Raw genomic sequence first — 15,509 nt, forward strand, 5'->3', positions numbered from 1 at the left:
CGGTTTGAATGACAGGGGAAAAGAAGATGACTGAGACAGAGAATCAGGGGAGGCAAGAGATGATCTAGTCTCCTTACAGTGTTTTCATCAGTCAGAGAGATGCAGGTGTAAAGCAAATGCCAAGTATACGGTACTATTTGATCAATATTACATTATGCTATGTATAAAAAACAATGTAATTGCCATACATGTGTTACATACAGCCAGAATACTTGAACACAAGGAATTTGAGGTTTGACTGTGACTCCTCCCGCATAATATACAAATGAATCCAAAGTAAATTATGTTGAAACTAACTAACAGGTTAGCATTATTTGGTACACAGTTAACTGCAGAATATTAATGATAGTATTTAAAAGAAAATATGATTTAAATATGACGGACATGACCAAAATATATCCATAGTCTACTACAGTACTATTTCAGTGGCAGGGATATTAAACAAATTGATTAAAGAGGCCCTATTATGCTTTTTCGAGCTTCCCCTTTCCTGTAGTGTGCTATATAGGTTTTTGTGCATGTAAATGCTCCGCAAAGGAGGAATTTGAAAGTTCCCTTCATGGGGAGTTTCTCTCCACTGCCTGCAACGCCCCATTGGGCTCCTTTGTTTTGTTATGTAACATAGAGTCATCACTATCTAACACAAGCTTCTCTATTGGCTAGCGCTCCAACACATTGCAAGTGATAGGCTAAGGGGCGGGACATTTCTAAGCAGTTGATCAATCACAAAAGAGCAAGCCAGCTAACCAATCAGAGCAGACTGGGCTCTGGTTTGAGACAGAGGGTGAAAAGAGGTGCTGCAACACAGGCAGTATGAGAAAAATAAAGAGGTTTTTGAACATTAAAGCATGGAGACATGTCCCAGTAGAGGCACAAAATAAATATATGAACCTCAAAACGAGCAAAACAGGGCCTTTTCAAGTATTAAAAAAAAAGTGTGATTCTTTGCTGACTGAGGAGAAACAACTTCTGCAGATGCTAAATATGAGATGATTTATTCTGTGTGTGGGGGGGGGGGGGTTGTGGGTTGGTTTACTTTATACTGTAAGTGACCTCGTCTAGAGTTGGTGTATGGCACTACTGTGTGTTATGGTTTGGCTTTCAATGTTCAACAACATTTGAACTCTCTTTAATACTGTAGTAACCCACACGGTGACATTGGTAATCTTTACAGCTTAGAAAGGTTAAAAGGTGAACACCATGTTTCAAAAAATATACAAGATGTAAATAAATCAGCAGGCCAGATGATAAGTGCATTTGTCTTATGCCAAGGCTAGCAATAAATCAATGTACTACAGTATAGTTTGCCAATATATTCTCAAACTTGAAGGACATCCACATGAGATGAACACATTTCTGAATATGTTATTTGCTTTTCTTGCATCTTGCTGTAGCTAGTGAGCTGACCCTTAGGGCAAAGTTCAGCATCTATCCATTTTGATTTAGTGCAGAGCAAGCACTCGGCCCTCCGGGGGAATTACATTTACAGCAGTATCAGACCAGTCTCCTGCAGCATCAACATGTTTAATCCCATATAACCTTTTACAAGTTTTGTTTGTGGATATTTTCTTTATTTTAGCAGTTTAATTCCACAGGTTCTTATTTTTAAGATGTGATAATGTCAACAGCAAATCTTTCTTATGTTTTGATGTTGTTTTTGTGATGTTGATTCATGATGTTTTTTCTAAAGCAACAAACTTTAGCATTGTGCCCATGACACAGGTACCTTATAATAAAGTTGACCTTTCCGTAAGTGTACTTTAATTTACTGTGGGATTCTCTATGTCTGCAGGAAGTAGTCTGTCCCATCAATCATTATACTGAACAGCTTTGCTATTGGCTCCCAGTTTAACCAGTCACAAGTTGACCAGAAGGTCTCGTCACACAAAACAGCACCTGTGAGTTTCTCACACTCAAACTGTCCCTCTTGCCTCCCCCCTCAAAATATATGCTGAAGGACATGAGGGTTTGTCTATAGTCAATGACAAATACATCTGGTGTAAGAATTTGGAGATCTACAGAAAACTGAACCTACACGCCAAACATTTGGTCACTGTCAAGTGTATTGTAATTGAATAGCTCATTGTTAGCTAAAATGAGTTTGCGAGGCATTGGCTTTCTCCTCCAGTGTTACCTGGTGTTGGCAGCAGCCATGTATTTTGATCTCGGAGAGCAGGAGCAGAAGTGCATCATTGAGGAGATTCCTGAAGACATGCTCGTCACCGGTGAGTCCAGAAGAGGGAATATTCCTCCTGAGTGTCGTTTACAATCAAACACAGGGAATCAATGTGGAATGAGGTTGGAAAACTGTATTTTGAATCACACATTAATGTTATGTGTACCTCTGTGATAGTGTTTCTCTTATTCCAGCAACCAAGAGTCACTTGTGTAATAAAGTGGAGTCTTTGTAAAAACTGATTTGTCGTGTGGTTTAACATAAAATTACCAGGAAAATGTAAGAGCATTTCATTTATTGTTCATTTAACTCATTGTACTGTTTAACAAACAATCCTAGAGTGAGAGAAAGAGAGACATAAAAGTAATGTATATATTAACTACTGTAATAGTAACACACAATATTATTTTTGTTGTAAATCAAATATAAATGTTACTTTTATTCCCTCTCCATGCTTAATTTAATATAAGCGTTGCAAAATCAAAAACGTAATTATAACCTTGTCCTCTACTGTGTGTGTGATTGTGTATGTGCACTCATGTGAAGTCTGCTTTACCTTCAGGTTATTTCTTGTTGGAGCCGTGGGAGATGAATGCGCTCTCCCACTCCCCTCACCTCGGTGTCACTGTGACAGTCAGAGACCCAAACCATGAGGTACTGCACTCACAGGAGTAATCCATCACCAAGTCAAACATCCCCTGTGATGGTTCATTAACACATGAGCCTATCACTAGTTTCTCACTTCGTAACAACAATAAAATACATGACACACACACACACACACACACACACACACACACACACACACACACACACACACACACACACACACACACACACACACACACACACACACACACACACACACACACACACACACACACACACACACACACACAATTAATCTGTTTGCCAGTGTAGAAAGAGGTATTGATATTTACTTAGGTATTGATACCAAACTGTAAAGCTCCAGCAAAATCTTTTTAAGAACAGGACTTCACTCAAGTGGCCGAAATGTATAAAAGATCTTCACTTTCATTTCAAATTCAGCTTTTTGGATATGTTTGAAATGAGACAAAAACACATGTTAATTTTGTTGACCCACAGCTTAAGAAATGTTGGCCTAACAGTCTCCTTCCTGCTCTCTAGGTTGTGATGTCAAAACGCTATGGTAAATTTGCTAAATTCACCTTCACATCGCACGCCTCTGGTCAGCACTACCTTTGCTTCCAAACCAACTCCACAAGGTTTTCTGTATTTGCTGGAGAGAGGCTGGTGAGACCTATGGACACAAACTGAAAATTAATAAGAAAAAGATGGGGGAAAAATGCAATAACACATACATTGTAATATTATTATATTGAACAATAACCCAATTTCCTTCATCATGCTGAGCAGAAGCTACATTTGGATGTTCAGATGGGAGAGCACTCCGTACACCCCGTCACTGACAAGACTAAAGACAACTTGGAGACTCTGGAGAACAGCCTCCGACACCTCATAGATCAGATGATATTCATCACCAGGCAGCAGGAGTACCAGAGGGTAAAAAAAACATTTTACTGTGCAAATAATATTTGTTTTTCTGAAAATGTTTCTGAATCTTTTATATAATCTTCCTCCTCTCAGGAAAAAGAGGAGGTGTTTCGCCAGATTGGTGAGAACACCAACAGCAAAGTGCTGTGGTGGGCCATGGTGCAGACCTCTGTGCTGCTGACGGTTGGTTTCTGGCAGATGAAACGACTCAAAGACTTCTTCATCGCCAAGAAGCTTGTCTGACGATGACCTCTGATCTGTCAGCGCTTTACCTGATGTCCTGCCCATAACTTTTCAAGTGTTTAGGGTGCATACTGGATGACGATGTACACTTTATTTCAATTGAAACAGCCAATTGATGACATTTAGGATTCAAAACTATGTATGGCTGAATGATTAAAGCATAAGGATGTTTTATGGTTAAATAAAATCCACCAACACTAATTTGAATGTTGTTTATGTACAAATTATTGTTTGCTCTCATTCTATTGTTCAACTCTTTCGCCCTTAAAACTGCATTACATTAGGCAAGAGTTCACTGTATACTTTTTGGGGATCAAACCGACACAACTGTTTGTATATATAAACTATAGTTGTATGGCCCACATTATAATCACATTGGCCTAATATAAGTTATATCTGAACAAGAAAAAGTCTCACTTTAAGTTGGATATTTTAAATAGAGTATTTAGGAACAAATCGGTGACCACAATAAGTTAAAGGCCTTGAACATCAACTTTTGTTACCTAATGTTGAAATATTAAGCTAGTTGTGAAAGAGATTAATAAGTGAACTATTATTACTCTATATTGGTAGGCCTATATTGATATTAGCTAGCCAGTTTAGCTGTTTTGTTATAGAATATTATGTAATTCTGCTTGACTCATTAGAAAAAACACGTTTTTTATGATGTAATATGTTAATATGGAAGACATTTAGGAAAGTACTGCGTAAAATAGTAGTAAATATCTATCATATAATCCCATGTATGTATGTTATCGATGTAGTGCAGTTAAAGTTAAAACATTACCTTGACATGTATTGAAGTAGAAGAACAAAGTAGCAGAAAATGGAAATACTCATAATTAAAAGTACCCCAAGAGTATATTACTGGAGTAGCCTACTCAGTTACATTCCAATAATAATATTAGAACTGAACAAAAATCATGAGTTTAAGTTGGACATTTTTAGATGGAGTATTTATGACTTACCTGACTTACCTGGTGTGGAAATGTTTAGTTAATTGTGAAAAAAGTGTTATAAGACGTTACAATACTTCTTCTAACCGAAATTAAGCTAGAATGTCGTCATTAGCTAGCCAGTTAACATATAGCAGTTGCTCGGAGAGGGTAACGTTATTATTGCTGGTTAGTGGTTAGCGTAAAAACTGACGTTAGGTGCCAGTTGTTCACGTTAAATAAAAGTAAATATTTAATTTAGCTAGCCTGACATAGCTAAAGATCATTAGTCAACAGACATGTTTCTGTAGTTTAGTAACTTTGAGCAGTTTTAGCAGACATTTAAATCATTTAAAAGCAGCTAAGGACGTCCCTCTTTAACGTAGACCAGTTAGTTATGCTAGCTAACGGTATTAGCATTTAGCTTAATTTGCAGCGGGGGTATCCTTGGTTAGGTAATTAATTTATATGTGCATTTGTTGCTCTAGAAACGCTTTACAAAGTTGTCTAGACAGAGCAGATTTTAAAGCCGTAAATGAAACTTGGAGCAGATAACCACTTCGCAAAATGTGCTAATGCTATGTAAACATACCAACAACTAGCATTAATGACTTAACAAGGTGGGTTAGCTTAATTGAACGTTAACCTCTTTTTTTTTTTTTGCAGGTCTCCAAATGTCTTACTGGATCTGCTGCAACTCCTGCTTCCTTTGTCCCAGTGCTGACAGAAAACTGGCGGTCACCACCTGTGGACATATCATCTGCAATGTCTGTCATCAGAAAGGTAGAAAACAACTTAATGACGCTAACATTATGACAGGCAAAGCAATCACTGATGGGGATGTTTAGCTTCTTTTCAATTGTACCAGACAGGTGAAAGTGAAACAGGGCCATCTGTTGGACTTTGTGGGATATTGCAGAGCTGAAGACCCAGTTTTACACCATGTGTATTCAAGATTGGCCCTTATATCTAACAATTGAATGCATAAGAGACAACCGAGTCCCCCAGTAAATACACTCTCGCTTATAAAGATACGTTTGTCAGTATTTGTTATGTCAAAGTTGGCTTCATATTAATCTGGTAAATTGTTATCAATCAACAATTGAAAGGAAATACTTGATGTAGTGAAGCTCCTTGTTAAGGGGGTCTTCCAGGTTTATTCTTAAACGTAAAACAAGACAAAAGAGGATAAGTCATGGAAGGATTACTGAACTGGCCCACCTACGGTCCGACCCCTGACTTTCACTTACAAATATTAAAGACACATGTTTCAATCAGAAATAGACTCATAAGGACCAAAAAGTGACAAAGTGCAACTGCAAAGAGACAACAAATCACTAAAAAGAGACCAAAACAACTTCTAAGGCACACAAAACAGATACACATCATTAAAAAACTGTCCATAATCAAAGACTCATTCCACTTCAGGGTGGAAACAGCCCCCCCCCAACTACCCTCTCAGAAATGTCTTATATGAGCTATCGTCCCTCTGTTTTTAAGATAAAAATTAATCAAAATCTGTCTATAATCAAAGACCACAGAACAAATCACAGATGTGTAACATGATCAGACCATGTATGCTTCTTGTCATATGCTCAAAAGAAGTAAGAGGTAAATTATACCAATCAACATTGGATATTGGGTTTCTTGAAGTAATCTCTTGGAAGTCTCTCAGTCCCACTTTAGGAAAGCCGATCATATTCACAAGCCATGGGTCTGTTCCCGATGGGTGTAATCTAAGTCTAACTCTCAAGAGTTTGATTATATTTGAATTCGCTCTGGCTTCCAGGGTTAAACCCAGGGGTTACACTTAATTAGTTTTGGGTCTCATGGGTAAGCACTTTGAGAGCCCCTTTTTGTTCCGTTCCTAAATTAGATTTAGAGAATACTCTATTTAATATAAGCGTAGAAAGGATATGCATTTTGTGTTGTTGTCCATATTGAATTGGAACTTTTCTTTCAGGAAAACCAGGGAAGTGTTTAATATGCAACGCGATATGCCAAGTATCACCTCTCACTGACAAAGTAAGCATCTTTATTCCCATTGAATCCTTTGGGTGGCTGTGGTGGTCTCTGACTGGGATAAAAGCACAATAATATCAGACTGATCAAATTCTATTTTTGTTACATTCATTTGAAATGTCTTTGTTTCAGAGCAGCTCAGACATGAAGGCCCTGTTCACCGACATCAATATTGTGGCAACAAAAAACTTCACAGAAATCAGCAAAGTTGGTCGTTTTCTATCTCGTCATCAAATATTAAAATGGTGTTAATTGTTGTTGTATCAGTTCGGGATGAAAGTCTGTCAGTTGGAGGTGGTTTGGGTTCTTCATGCTATATATGTACAGAAATAATAGTGATGTTTGTTTCCTTTTCCTCAGGTTTTAATGTTTCAGGCAAGACATCAAAAGAAACTGTTGTCTTACTACCAGCACAGGGTGAGAGACATCTGTGTTCCTGCTGTGAAGGTTTTTTGTGTGTGTGTCTTTGAGGGTTTTATGTTCTTCATCTGGCATGTAATGGACTATGTTGTCGAAAAATTGTGAAATGTCTGCTGTTAATTTTTTTAATGTTTTCTTACCATGTTGAAATGTATTCCTGTTCTATTTGCTGCCTACTAAATGTAATAATAATAATAATAATAATAGGAACCGTTTATATTACAAGATAGTCACAAAGGCTGCCCTATTGTGTCCCCATCCAATGTATCAATTACAGAATGACAAACTAGAGGAGGTACTAGTCAAGATGAAGCAAGAAATGCAGCAGATGGCAAAGTAAGTTAAAGCACAAGTTAATATTGCTGTTTCAAACATATTTCTCAACTGCTGTAAATTAAAAGTTGGGTGCCTTTCCTAATTTCTTTACTTTCTTTCCTTTGAAGGAAGCTGAATGACCAGAGCGCCTACATCACTAAGCTGGAAAACTCTCTTCATCATCAGAGGTAAAGCATAGAGGAGATACGCACTTAATCGTTATTTCAATTTTCAGACACCCATAAGTTAATTTGACTGAATACTGTTCATGTTTAGCAATTGTATACTTTTGATGTTACTTCTTAAAATATGTAACTAATTTCTGTGTGGTACGTTCAGTTTGTAAATGCTTCCTGGCAGGTTTTCCTTCTGATTTCAACAGCCACAATGCTGTAGAATTAGCGGCCTTTAACTTTTCCACCAATCAAGCTATCCTGAAAAATATTAGCTAGAAAGCATTTGACTCATGTTTCTTTTCAACCCTTCGCTCACACAGGATTTAAACAATAAACATTGTATGGAATATAATGGCTTTTTTGAGCTCGCCAGCACATAAAGTTATTACCAACCAGCTGCCTGTAATTCCTCTCCTCTCACTAGGGGTCACTCCTGACACATTTACTCCTGGAAGTTTACAACCATCACCAACACTGAGCTTGTTTAAACAGGCAGATTTTGTTTTTGAAAAAGGCCAGAAAATATAGAAAAGTAGTTATTAGGTGGAAGTTTTGTTGGTTGAAATGTATTTGAAAAATATTCATTGTTAGAATTTGCCCCTTTGAGCTCTAAACGTACCAGTGCTGGAGCGTAGTTATATCTAAATGTTTATTGTTTTCAGTGCCAAAGTTTCATCAGTGCCTCAGATGAGCCGCAGCTCTCACACTCCACATGGACACAAATCAGGTAAACAACAATCCCATGGTATACAATTTATGTGTCACTGCTGCTTTCTTGTATTGGTCTTTATGGAAGACGTAAACACCCTGAACTGCCATTTACATTTGAATAAAAATGATTTTTATCACACTAAGCAATCATTGTACATGATAATACACTGTTCATTATACCTGTTTCTGAAAGGCTGCTTATATTTCTTTCACTCTGCATTGTAGCGTCAGTGCAGGAAGATAAGCTGAACTTGAAAAGAATGAAGATCCATTTCATTCATAATATATTATATTATTTTTTGCTTTACTTTACATTTGACTAATTAACTAGAATCCAAGAAAAGGTTGGTTCTGACTTGTGTTGTCAGAGTGAGAGTGATATATATAACTCGATAAATTGGATATAACAAACGTTTGAAGTATCGTATGAAAGAAAAGCAATGTAAATTAACTTTAATTGTGATTATAGCTCCAACCAAAGACTGTAAAAACATTAAAACATATTTCAACTTTAGGAAAAGTTTAAACATTTTTAGGCTGACCAATCAACACTACTGGTTTTAGCTTGTGGCTAAAAAAGGCAAATTATGCCAACCACGTCTTTGTGGTCACATCATGTATTTTCATTTATTCCCTTCCTAACCACTAATGTCTCTTCATCATTGATAATGTTTGTGAGTTCTTAACGTTGTTATTGTCTGTCAGTGTCAGTCCTACAGATCCCATATCACTCCCCGATGTCCATCTCTAGACACTCCTCAACCAATAACATGTGAGTATCGTCCCTCCATAACTTTCTTCTCTATATTTGAACATTTTTTTTGTGTTCATTTTTGATTTCGCACACCTTTCACCTCATCTGAGTCTGTGTTTCTCTTAGCTCTGCCCTTCTTTCCCTCTCACCGTAAGAGCGCGAGGGCGAAAATGTAGGAGGTATTTCGCAGTGCAAACAAGCTATATCCTGAGTTCAGCCCCGGTGTCTTATGTTAGCTTTAGCTGCTGTATAGCTGTGCACTGCCCTGCGGTTATCTACACACACACACACACACACACACACACACACACACACACACACACACACACACACCTGAATAAGCTAAGCTTTGCTTGGGTTTAGTCAGGATTCCCTACTGGGTTTCCTTCCACGCCGTTGACACAGGATTGATTGTCTGCCGGCGTTTAATAGTGCAAATGTTTTTTTATTCACTGAGACTTTAGATTCTTCCACTGAGCAAACAGATGATGGACAGCCGATATTAACCCCAGCTGCAGAATCACCGCCATGCCTCAGGGCTCCATTTAGTTTTGAATTTAAAAGTAAATCGATGCTAATGGAGTTGTCATGCAAAAATAATTTGGGTCGTACAATGCTAAGGAGATTGTAATAGATAGCTTTTGATTTTAGTCACTGAAATAAATTATGAATCCGACAAAGAGTTCCTAATAGAAGCACCTCTTGTTATTAATCGTTTTTTGCTCAAGTTTTGTACAAATATACAATATTTTCAGTAAAACAATCTACTGATTTCCAGAAATTGCTATCAATATGATGCATTATTATGATTACGCATGGTAAAAAACCACTGTTAAAACATTGAATTATCTCACTGTAGTTAATAATGATCACCTAACTCTATGTATTTACTTTTCACAAAAGCTAGCTTAGGCAATTGGTCTTCATTCTTGTTCTTGAAAATATTTTTCCAAGACGTGAATATCTGTCTTGGGATTAAAACGATAAAGGTTTCTGTTAAAGAGACGTTTGGCTTTAGTTCAGGCAGTGCTCAGCCCACTGAACCACACAGGACTAATGAAGCGTGCTCTCATGTCTCACAGCTCTGAAAATATGGACGTAGATGAAAGGAGTCTGTTCAGGAAAGTAAGTGCTATTATTCTTCCTGTAGTTAGCATCCATTTTTAATATACAGTTTGTGTAATGCAACATAGATTATCCAGATATACAGCGTCTGAACATTCACTTCATGACTTAAGTACAAAAAGTGTATTTCTTTTGAAAACAGGCAAACACAAAGGTATGATTTCTGAAGTGTCTATATGTCTCTGTCTCTCAGCCCATCACCGTCCCCAGACTGTCGTTAATCAGTCCTCCACAAGACGGGCGAATGGGTATGTGCTCTGCTGCGCCTCATTAAACTGTGATTCATGTCAAATTTAGCTCATAACCTTGGATCTGCTTTGGTGATTCCTCTGTAAGCCATAACTCTGCTAAGACATTACTCCAGTAGATTCAGGGTTAGTGGTTTGACACCACTCCTCACTTAATCCGTATACAAGTATACAGCCTTAAGTGCTTTATAAGCATTAAACTAAAGTCTTTTTAACCCTCTTACAATCAGAGGGTCATGATTGGATTTCAGATGTGTAATCATACGTCTGGCTGTGTTAATGCTAAGGCATATATTTTAACCTCAGCTCTTACATTAAGCCTATAACAAACCCTGTAGCTTAAATACAGACACTTAGGATAAATATGTCCCATTGAAACCCATAAAGAACACATTTTTTGTTTTCACAGCCATTACAGCATAAAAATACATTCTATTATATCTTGCTTTACCAAAATTGTAGTTTTTCTTAACAGATTGACCTGTTTTTAATGGATGTGTGAGGAGGCAAATATATGGTATTCGACTGTTAAAAACAAAGTGTTGTTCTATGCATCTCATTTATTTAAAATGATAGAATATTAGTTATTTATGATCAGAACAGAAAAAAAAGACTAATCTCTGTGAAATTGAAATATATTATTATAAATGATTTTATTGCAGCTTTTTTTAAACAAGACACATGGGTAAAGAAATCACACCTCATGCTATCTATGACATACTAAAAGTGTCTCTGCTCCTCTAGAGGTGTGTTGGTGGTTATGGACTCCATGCTGACCACCCTCAGTGATTAAAGGAATACAGATGTTGGCTGTTGTTGTGTTTAGAATTACTCCTACTGAGCTCCTCTCTTTGATTTTGTAATTTAGTGCCTTAAAGGATTTGAACTCCATTGTGGCTGAAAAATTAGGCGACAGCTTTCAAATAAGCATTTGGTTAAGTAAATATTGAAATGAAGGCAATCATAATATTTAACCAGCAGCAGCCGCGGATTTATCGGGCAAACACAATTAAGAGTTTTGTCAAAACTAAATAAAGATGAAAAGCCATTTATCATAAAGCTCTATGTAGGACAGGGTTGTGTTCATGGCGTAAGGACAATTGTGGGAATTGAACAATTTAATTGTTATTTTTAAAAGATGATGCACCCATTTATCTTGTCTACTTAGGTTTTTCCAAATGAGCATGTGATGGAAGGATAGACATAAAAACTTAGAATGACACAGAAACACCTCGGGCATATTTAGAATCTTTATGTGTTTGACCTTTGTTAAGGATTAACGTTGGATCTCTGGTGTTCAGGCACCATCCCTCACAGGTCGTCCAATCAGAACTTGCTGGCCAACCACTCAGCTTCCTCGGCTACAGTCAGGTGACTCATTAAGGGCTTTAGGATAGCATCCGAAAAATTCAAATGAACACTTTTTCATAGCTTAACTTTCAGAACTCAAGTCAATTTCACATTGTAAGCAACTTTGTTGTGTCAGGTTTACTTTTAATAAACTACAACAAAGCTGGACACGTACATCAATTTAGCATTTATTTGAACAGATAAATCCCCTATCATTAATCAAAGGATACATTTGGAGGTTTTATTTCTTTGTGTAAACTATTCCAATGAAAATCCGAGAACTAACTTTGAATTGATTCAACTCACATCTATTGTTTGAGGAGCTAAGATTATCATCACAGGTTTTTTCATTATTATATGGCGGCTTCATAATAGCACACATAATTGTCAAAAAACTATCTAAAAATGATTGAATAATGTTATGAGGAAAGCTGGGAAATGTGTAAAGTTTTGACATATGCAGGGTTGGTTTTTATCATTTTATTATAATGCAATTAAACTGTAAATGAACCCTTTTCCTCTCCTCTCCTCTCCTCTCCTCTCGCAGTCGTTTTCAAGGAACTCCGTTGACCCCAGAAATCTCGTACGGACAGAGCTCTGGATGGAAATCTCCCATCTTCAAACCTCTCTCCTCCTTCAGACACTCCATGTCCTCCCTGGTCTGCCCTCCTAGTTATCAGACACACACATAAACAGTCAGAAAGCCTTTAGGGGACACACACCTGGACCCTGACATGTAGATAGAGGTATTAATATCACCAAAGAGTCTGTGTGATGTGTTTTAAATCTAAGTGTAATGTTTTCGGCTTGTACCGTACCTGTACATTGAATACTAAACTCAGATCTTGTTTGTTGTCGAATCAGTTAAAGTGATGAAATAAAGACCTGAGTCTGTCTGCTTTTAAATGAAATATGGTGAGCAGTATCTGATGTCATTCGTCAGGTTATCCAGCAGAGTTTAGCCGTGTTGTCTTTGAAAGTGAACTTCTTGTGATCCAGCAGCTTTACGTGCCTTGATTCAACATCATGCTCTGCACCAGCACCTGCTCAAGGTCCAACAATAAAACGGGGATTAGATGAAGGAAAAATTGCATCTAATTACTAGACTTTTCACAAGTCTGCAGTGACATCAGGAACAGCCCTCAGGCAGCGATGCAGTGAACTATCCTCCACACTCCTGGCCTGCTGCTTGTAACTTCAGTAACATGACTCGTGATTTCACCCTCCAAACTTGTTACAAAACAGCTGCAAGTGAAGGCAAAGCAAAAAAGTGTAACCTTATAGGAACATGATATCACCTGAAGTCATCCCAGGGGAAAAGCTGATGCGGTGCGGCGGGTGGCAAGGGCAGACAGATGTGTTCAGACAGGTCCTTTCTCTCTGTCGACCCGCGTTTCTGCCTCTATTGTCCCCGCCTGTCAGGGCGTTGAATGGCGTCTATTGAAGAGGGCTCAGGTGTGACTGTGTGTGTGTTCTGGGTTTGAACACGCTATATTCAGGCCCTTACCAGCATGTGTGTGTGAGTGAAGTTAGAGGGTATTGTACAGAGTCAGTAGGCCTGATCCTCCTCTGTGCTCCGGTGGGATTTGAGGCCGTTTCCTGTTTTTTAAGGTCCACTTAGAGAGAAATGGCTCCCCGGGGCAGAATAAGCTGTCATGGTGTCACCCTCTGACAGGGAGAAGACTAAATCAGAATAATCTCTCCCTTATGCCCACACACACACACACTGGGTCATCTCTTGTGCGGCACCTCTCCCATTTACAGTTATTCTGTGTGTGTTTCCTGCACTTTTCTTTCAAATGAAGGTTATCCAGAGACATTTCCTTCTCCCTCTCAATCACTCTTCTCTCTTTTTCTCGCACACACACACCCTCACACACACCTATGGCTCCAGGCTGTACAAATGAGCTCTGCCACTTCAGAGAGCTAAAGAAAACTATTCTGATGTCAGTGGTAATTATTCAGCAGCATGTTCCCACAGCTAGTCCACCCCTCCCTCCCTTTCTGTATTACTCTATCTCCATCGTTCTGTGTGTGTGTGTGTGTGTGTGTGTGTGTGTGTGTGTGTGTGTGTGTGTAAAAAAGAGAGGCTCCTCTCTTAATCTGATCCAGATTTCACACTTTGTCACTCAGTGTTTCACTCCTGTGCTGTTTGGGGCTGTAAATGTAATCCCCTCTAGGCAAGACACGACATGAACTAAATGATTTCACACCGGAGCTATTTGTCTTTCTGAGGTGCACAGAAAGTGTTCCTGTGAAGACTTACTGTGTAAAATCACCTTCACTAGTTACAATGTTTGTTGGAAAAAGCCCAAAAGAACACCAATGAAGATTTAAAGTATTCCTGGAAAAGTCACCAGGAAGGATTTGAATGATTTGAATATTCAGAAACTTTATTTTACTTAATTGTTCTGTACCTATAGTTTCCTCCTTTGAAGAAGTTTGATGATCAACCACAAACATGTACTCCTCATGTTGGTTAATTATAATGAATTGTTTAGATCCCACATCTGGGGGTTGATGAGGTGATCAAACCAGTCTAGGATCAGATATTTGAAGGTTTGTACTTTAGTTATTCGGGATAAAAACATGATTTAAGTTGTTTGTGTGTCATTACATGGGTGGGATTTTTAATGGATATCCTGTGAAGCATGCTCCTTTGTCTTAATCTTTATTGTTTTGTTTTATTTGATTCAACTTGTATTTTTTAGTTTAGTTTAAACCTTCCTGTCCCATCCTGAGTTTTCCTCTCATCGCTCTTGCTTGACATTCCATTTCCCTACAGGGTCTTTTAAAGGTTTGTCTTATCTTGTGTAGGAAAAAATCCCCACATACAATTATTCACATCTCAGCTTACAACAAAAACCAAAAGTCTTGCCATCCCTTGTAAATTTATGTTTGGCTGGTTATGCAGGAAGGGGATAACCCAACAATATCATCTGTTTGCTTTTAGTCAAATTGTATTGTTAGAATATGATCATAATGTGTCATCAAACTACAGCCTTTTACATTAATACGTTTTTTTGTGTAATATATTCTGCACCAAAAAGCACTGTGTATTGTAAAACACAGAAATGCATTCAATCAAACAGGCCATAGGTCACCATTTAATTATCAACACGGTCCTTCCACAGATGGCAGATTAAAATCCTTTTTGGAAAATATGGAAGTGAATTGTGGCCACAAATGCTGCCCTGATTTGACGTTACTTTGATCGGCCTTTAGGTGGCACTGTAGTCTATCTGAGCCTTTTTTATATATCGTAATATCTGCTGCATGCATTCCTCTGCTGTGTGTGAAGGCTTTTGGACCACAGCTGCCTCTGATAGGGATCAACAGGATGAAGAAGGGACGCTGAGGAGGTCACACACACACACACACACACACACACACACACACACACACACACACACACACACACACACACACACACACACACACACACACACACACACACACACACACACACACACCTAAACACATCTGCTGCTTTTGAAG

The 15,509-nt window shown here is 38.1% G+C and overlaps 2 protein-coding genes and 1 long non-coding RNA gene across 3 annotated transcripts; 2 read left to right on the forward strand and 1 right to left on the reverse strand.

Moving 5' to 3' along the window:
• The first annotated feature begins 1,912 nt into the window (after positions 1–1,912).
• Positions 1,913–4,137, forward strand: si:ch211-255i20.3 (transmembrane emp24 domain-containing protein 11). The gene is made up of 5 exons (XM_063876756.1): positions 1,913–2,225; positions 2,739–2,830; positions 3,326–3,451; positions 3,575–3,721; positions 3,806–4,137. Exons 1-5 carry the CDS (start codon positions 2,096–2,098, stop codon positions 3,953–3,955), a joined length of 645 nt encoding a protein of 214 aa, XP_063732826.1. The 5' UTR covers positions 1,913–2,095; the 3' UTR covers positions 3,956–4,137.
• On the reverse strand, positions 3,162–5,705 carry LOC134859952 (uncharacterized). The gene is made up of 3 exons (XR_010165177.1): positions 5,574–5,705; positions 3,367–3,458; positions 3,162–3,226 (listed from the first exon to the last, which is right to left on the reverse strand). It is a non-coding gene; the product is annotated as an uncharacterized LOC134859952 (long non-coding RNA).
• On the forward strand, positions 5,266–12,922 carry LOC134859950 (probable E3 SUMO-protein ligase RNF212). Its single transcript, XM_063876755.1, has 13 exons — positions 5,266–5,345; positions 5,557–5,673; positions 6,854–6,915; positions 7,045–7,119; positions 7,273–7,329; positions 7,610–7,668; positions 7,776–7,835; positions 8,486–8,550; positions 9,240–9,306; positions 10,371–10,413; positions 10,607–10,661; positions 11,963–12,032; positions 12,559–12,922. The coding sequence occupies exons 2-13, from the start codon at positions 5,565–5,567 to the stop codon at positions 12,701–12,703; spliced, it is 867 nt and encodes a 288-aa protein (XP_063732825.1). The 5' UTR covers positions 5,266–5,345; positions 5,557–5,564; the 3' UTR covers positions 12,704–12,922.
• Positions 12,923–15,509: the final 2,587 nt, after the last annotated feature.

The sequence above is a fragment of the Eleginops maclovinus genome, chromosome 23, assembly GCF_036324505.1.
Source record: "Eleginops maclovinus isolate JMC-PN-2008 ecotype Puerto Natales chromosome 23, JC_Emac_rtc_rv5, whole genome shotgun sequence".
In the NCBI taxonomy this organism is placed as follows: domain Eukaryota; kingdom Metazoa; phylum Chordata; class Actinopteri; order Perciformes; family Eleginopidae; genus Eleginops; species Eleginops maclovinus.

Coding starts and splice junctions, on each gene's coding strand:
- si:ch211-255i20.3 (XM_063876756.1), top strand. CDS start 2,096: ATGAGTTTGCGAGGCATTGGCTTTCTCCTCCAGTGTTACCTGGTGTTG. Junction 2,831..3,325: donor TCAGAGACCCAAACCATGAG/GTACTGCACTCA, acceptor CCTGCTCTCTAG/GTTGTGATGTCAAAACGCTA. Junction 3,722..3,805: donor GGCAGCAGGAGTACCAGAGG/GTAAAAAAAACA, acceptor TCCTCCTCTCAG/GAAAAAGAGGAGGTGTTTCG.
- LOC134859950 (XM_063876755.1), top strand. CDS start 5,565: ATGTCTTACTGGATCTGCTGCAACTCCTGCTTCCTTTGTCCCAGTGCT. Junction 7,669..7,775: donor GAAATGCAGCAGATGGCAAA/GTAAGTTAAAGC, acceptor TTTCCTTTGAAG/GAAGCTGAATGACCAGAGCG. Junction 8,551..9,239: donor TCCACATGGACACAAATCAG/GTAAACAACAAT, acceptor ATTGTCTGTCAG/TGTCAGTCCTACAGATCCCA.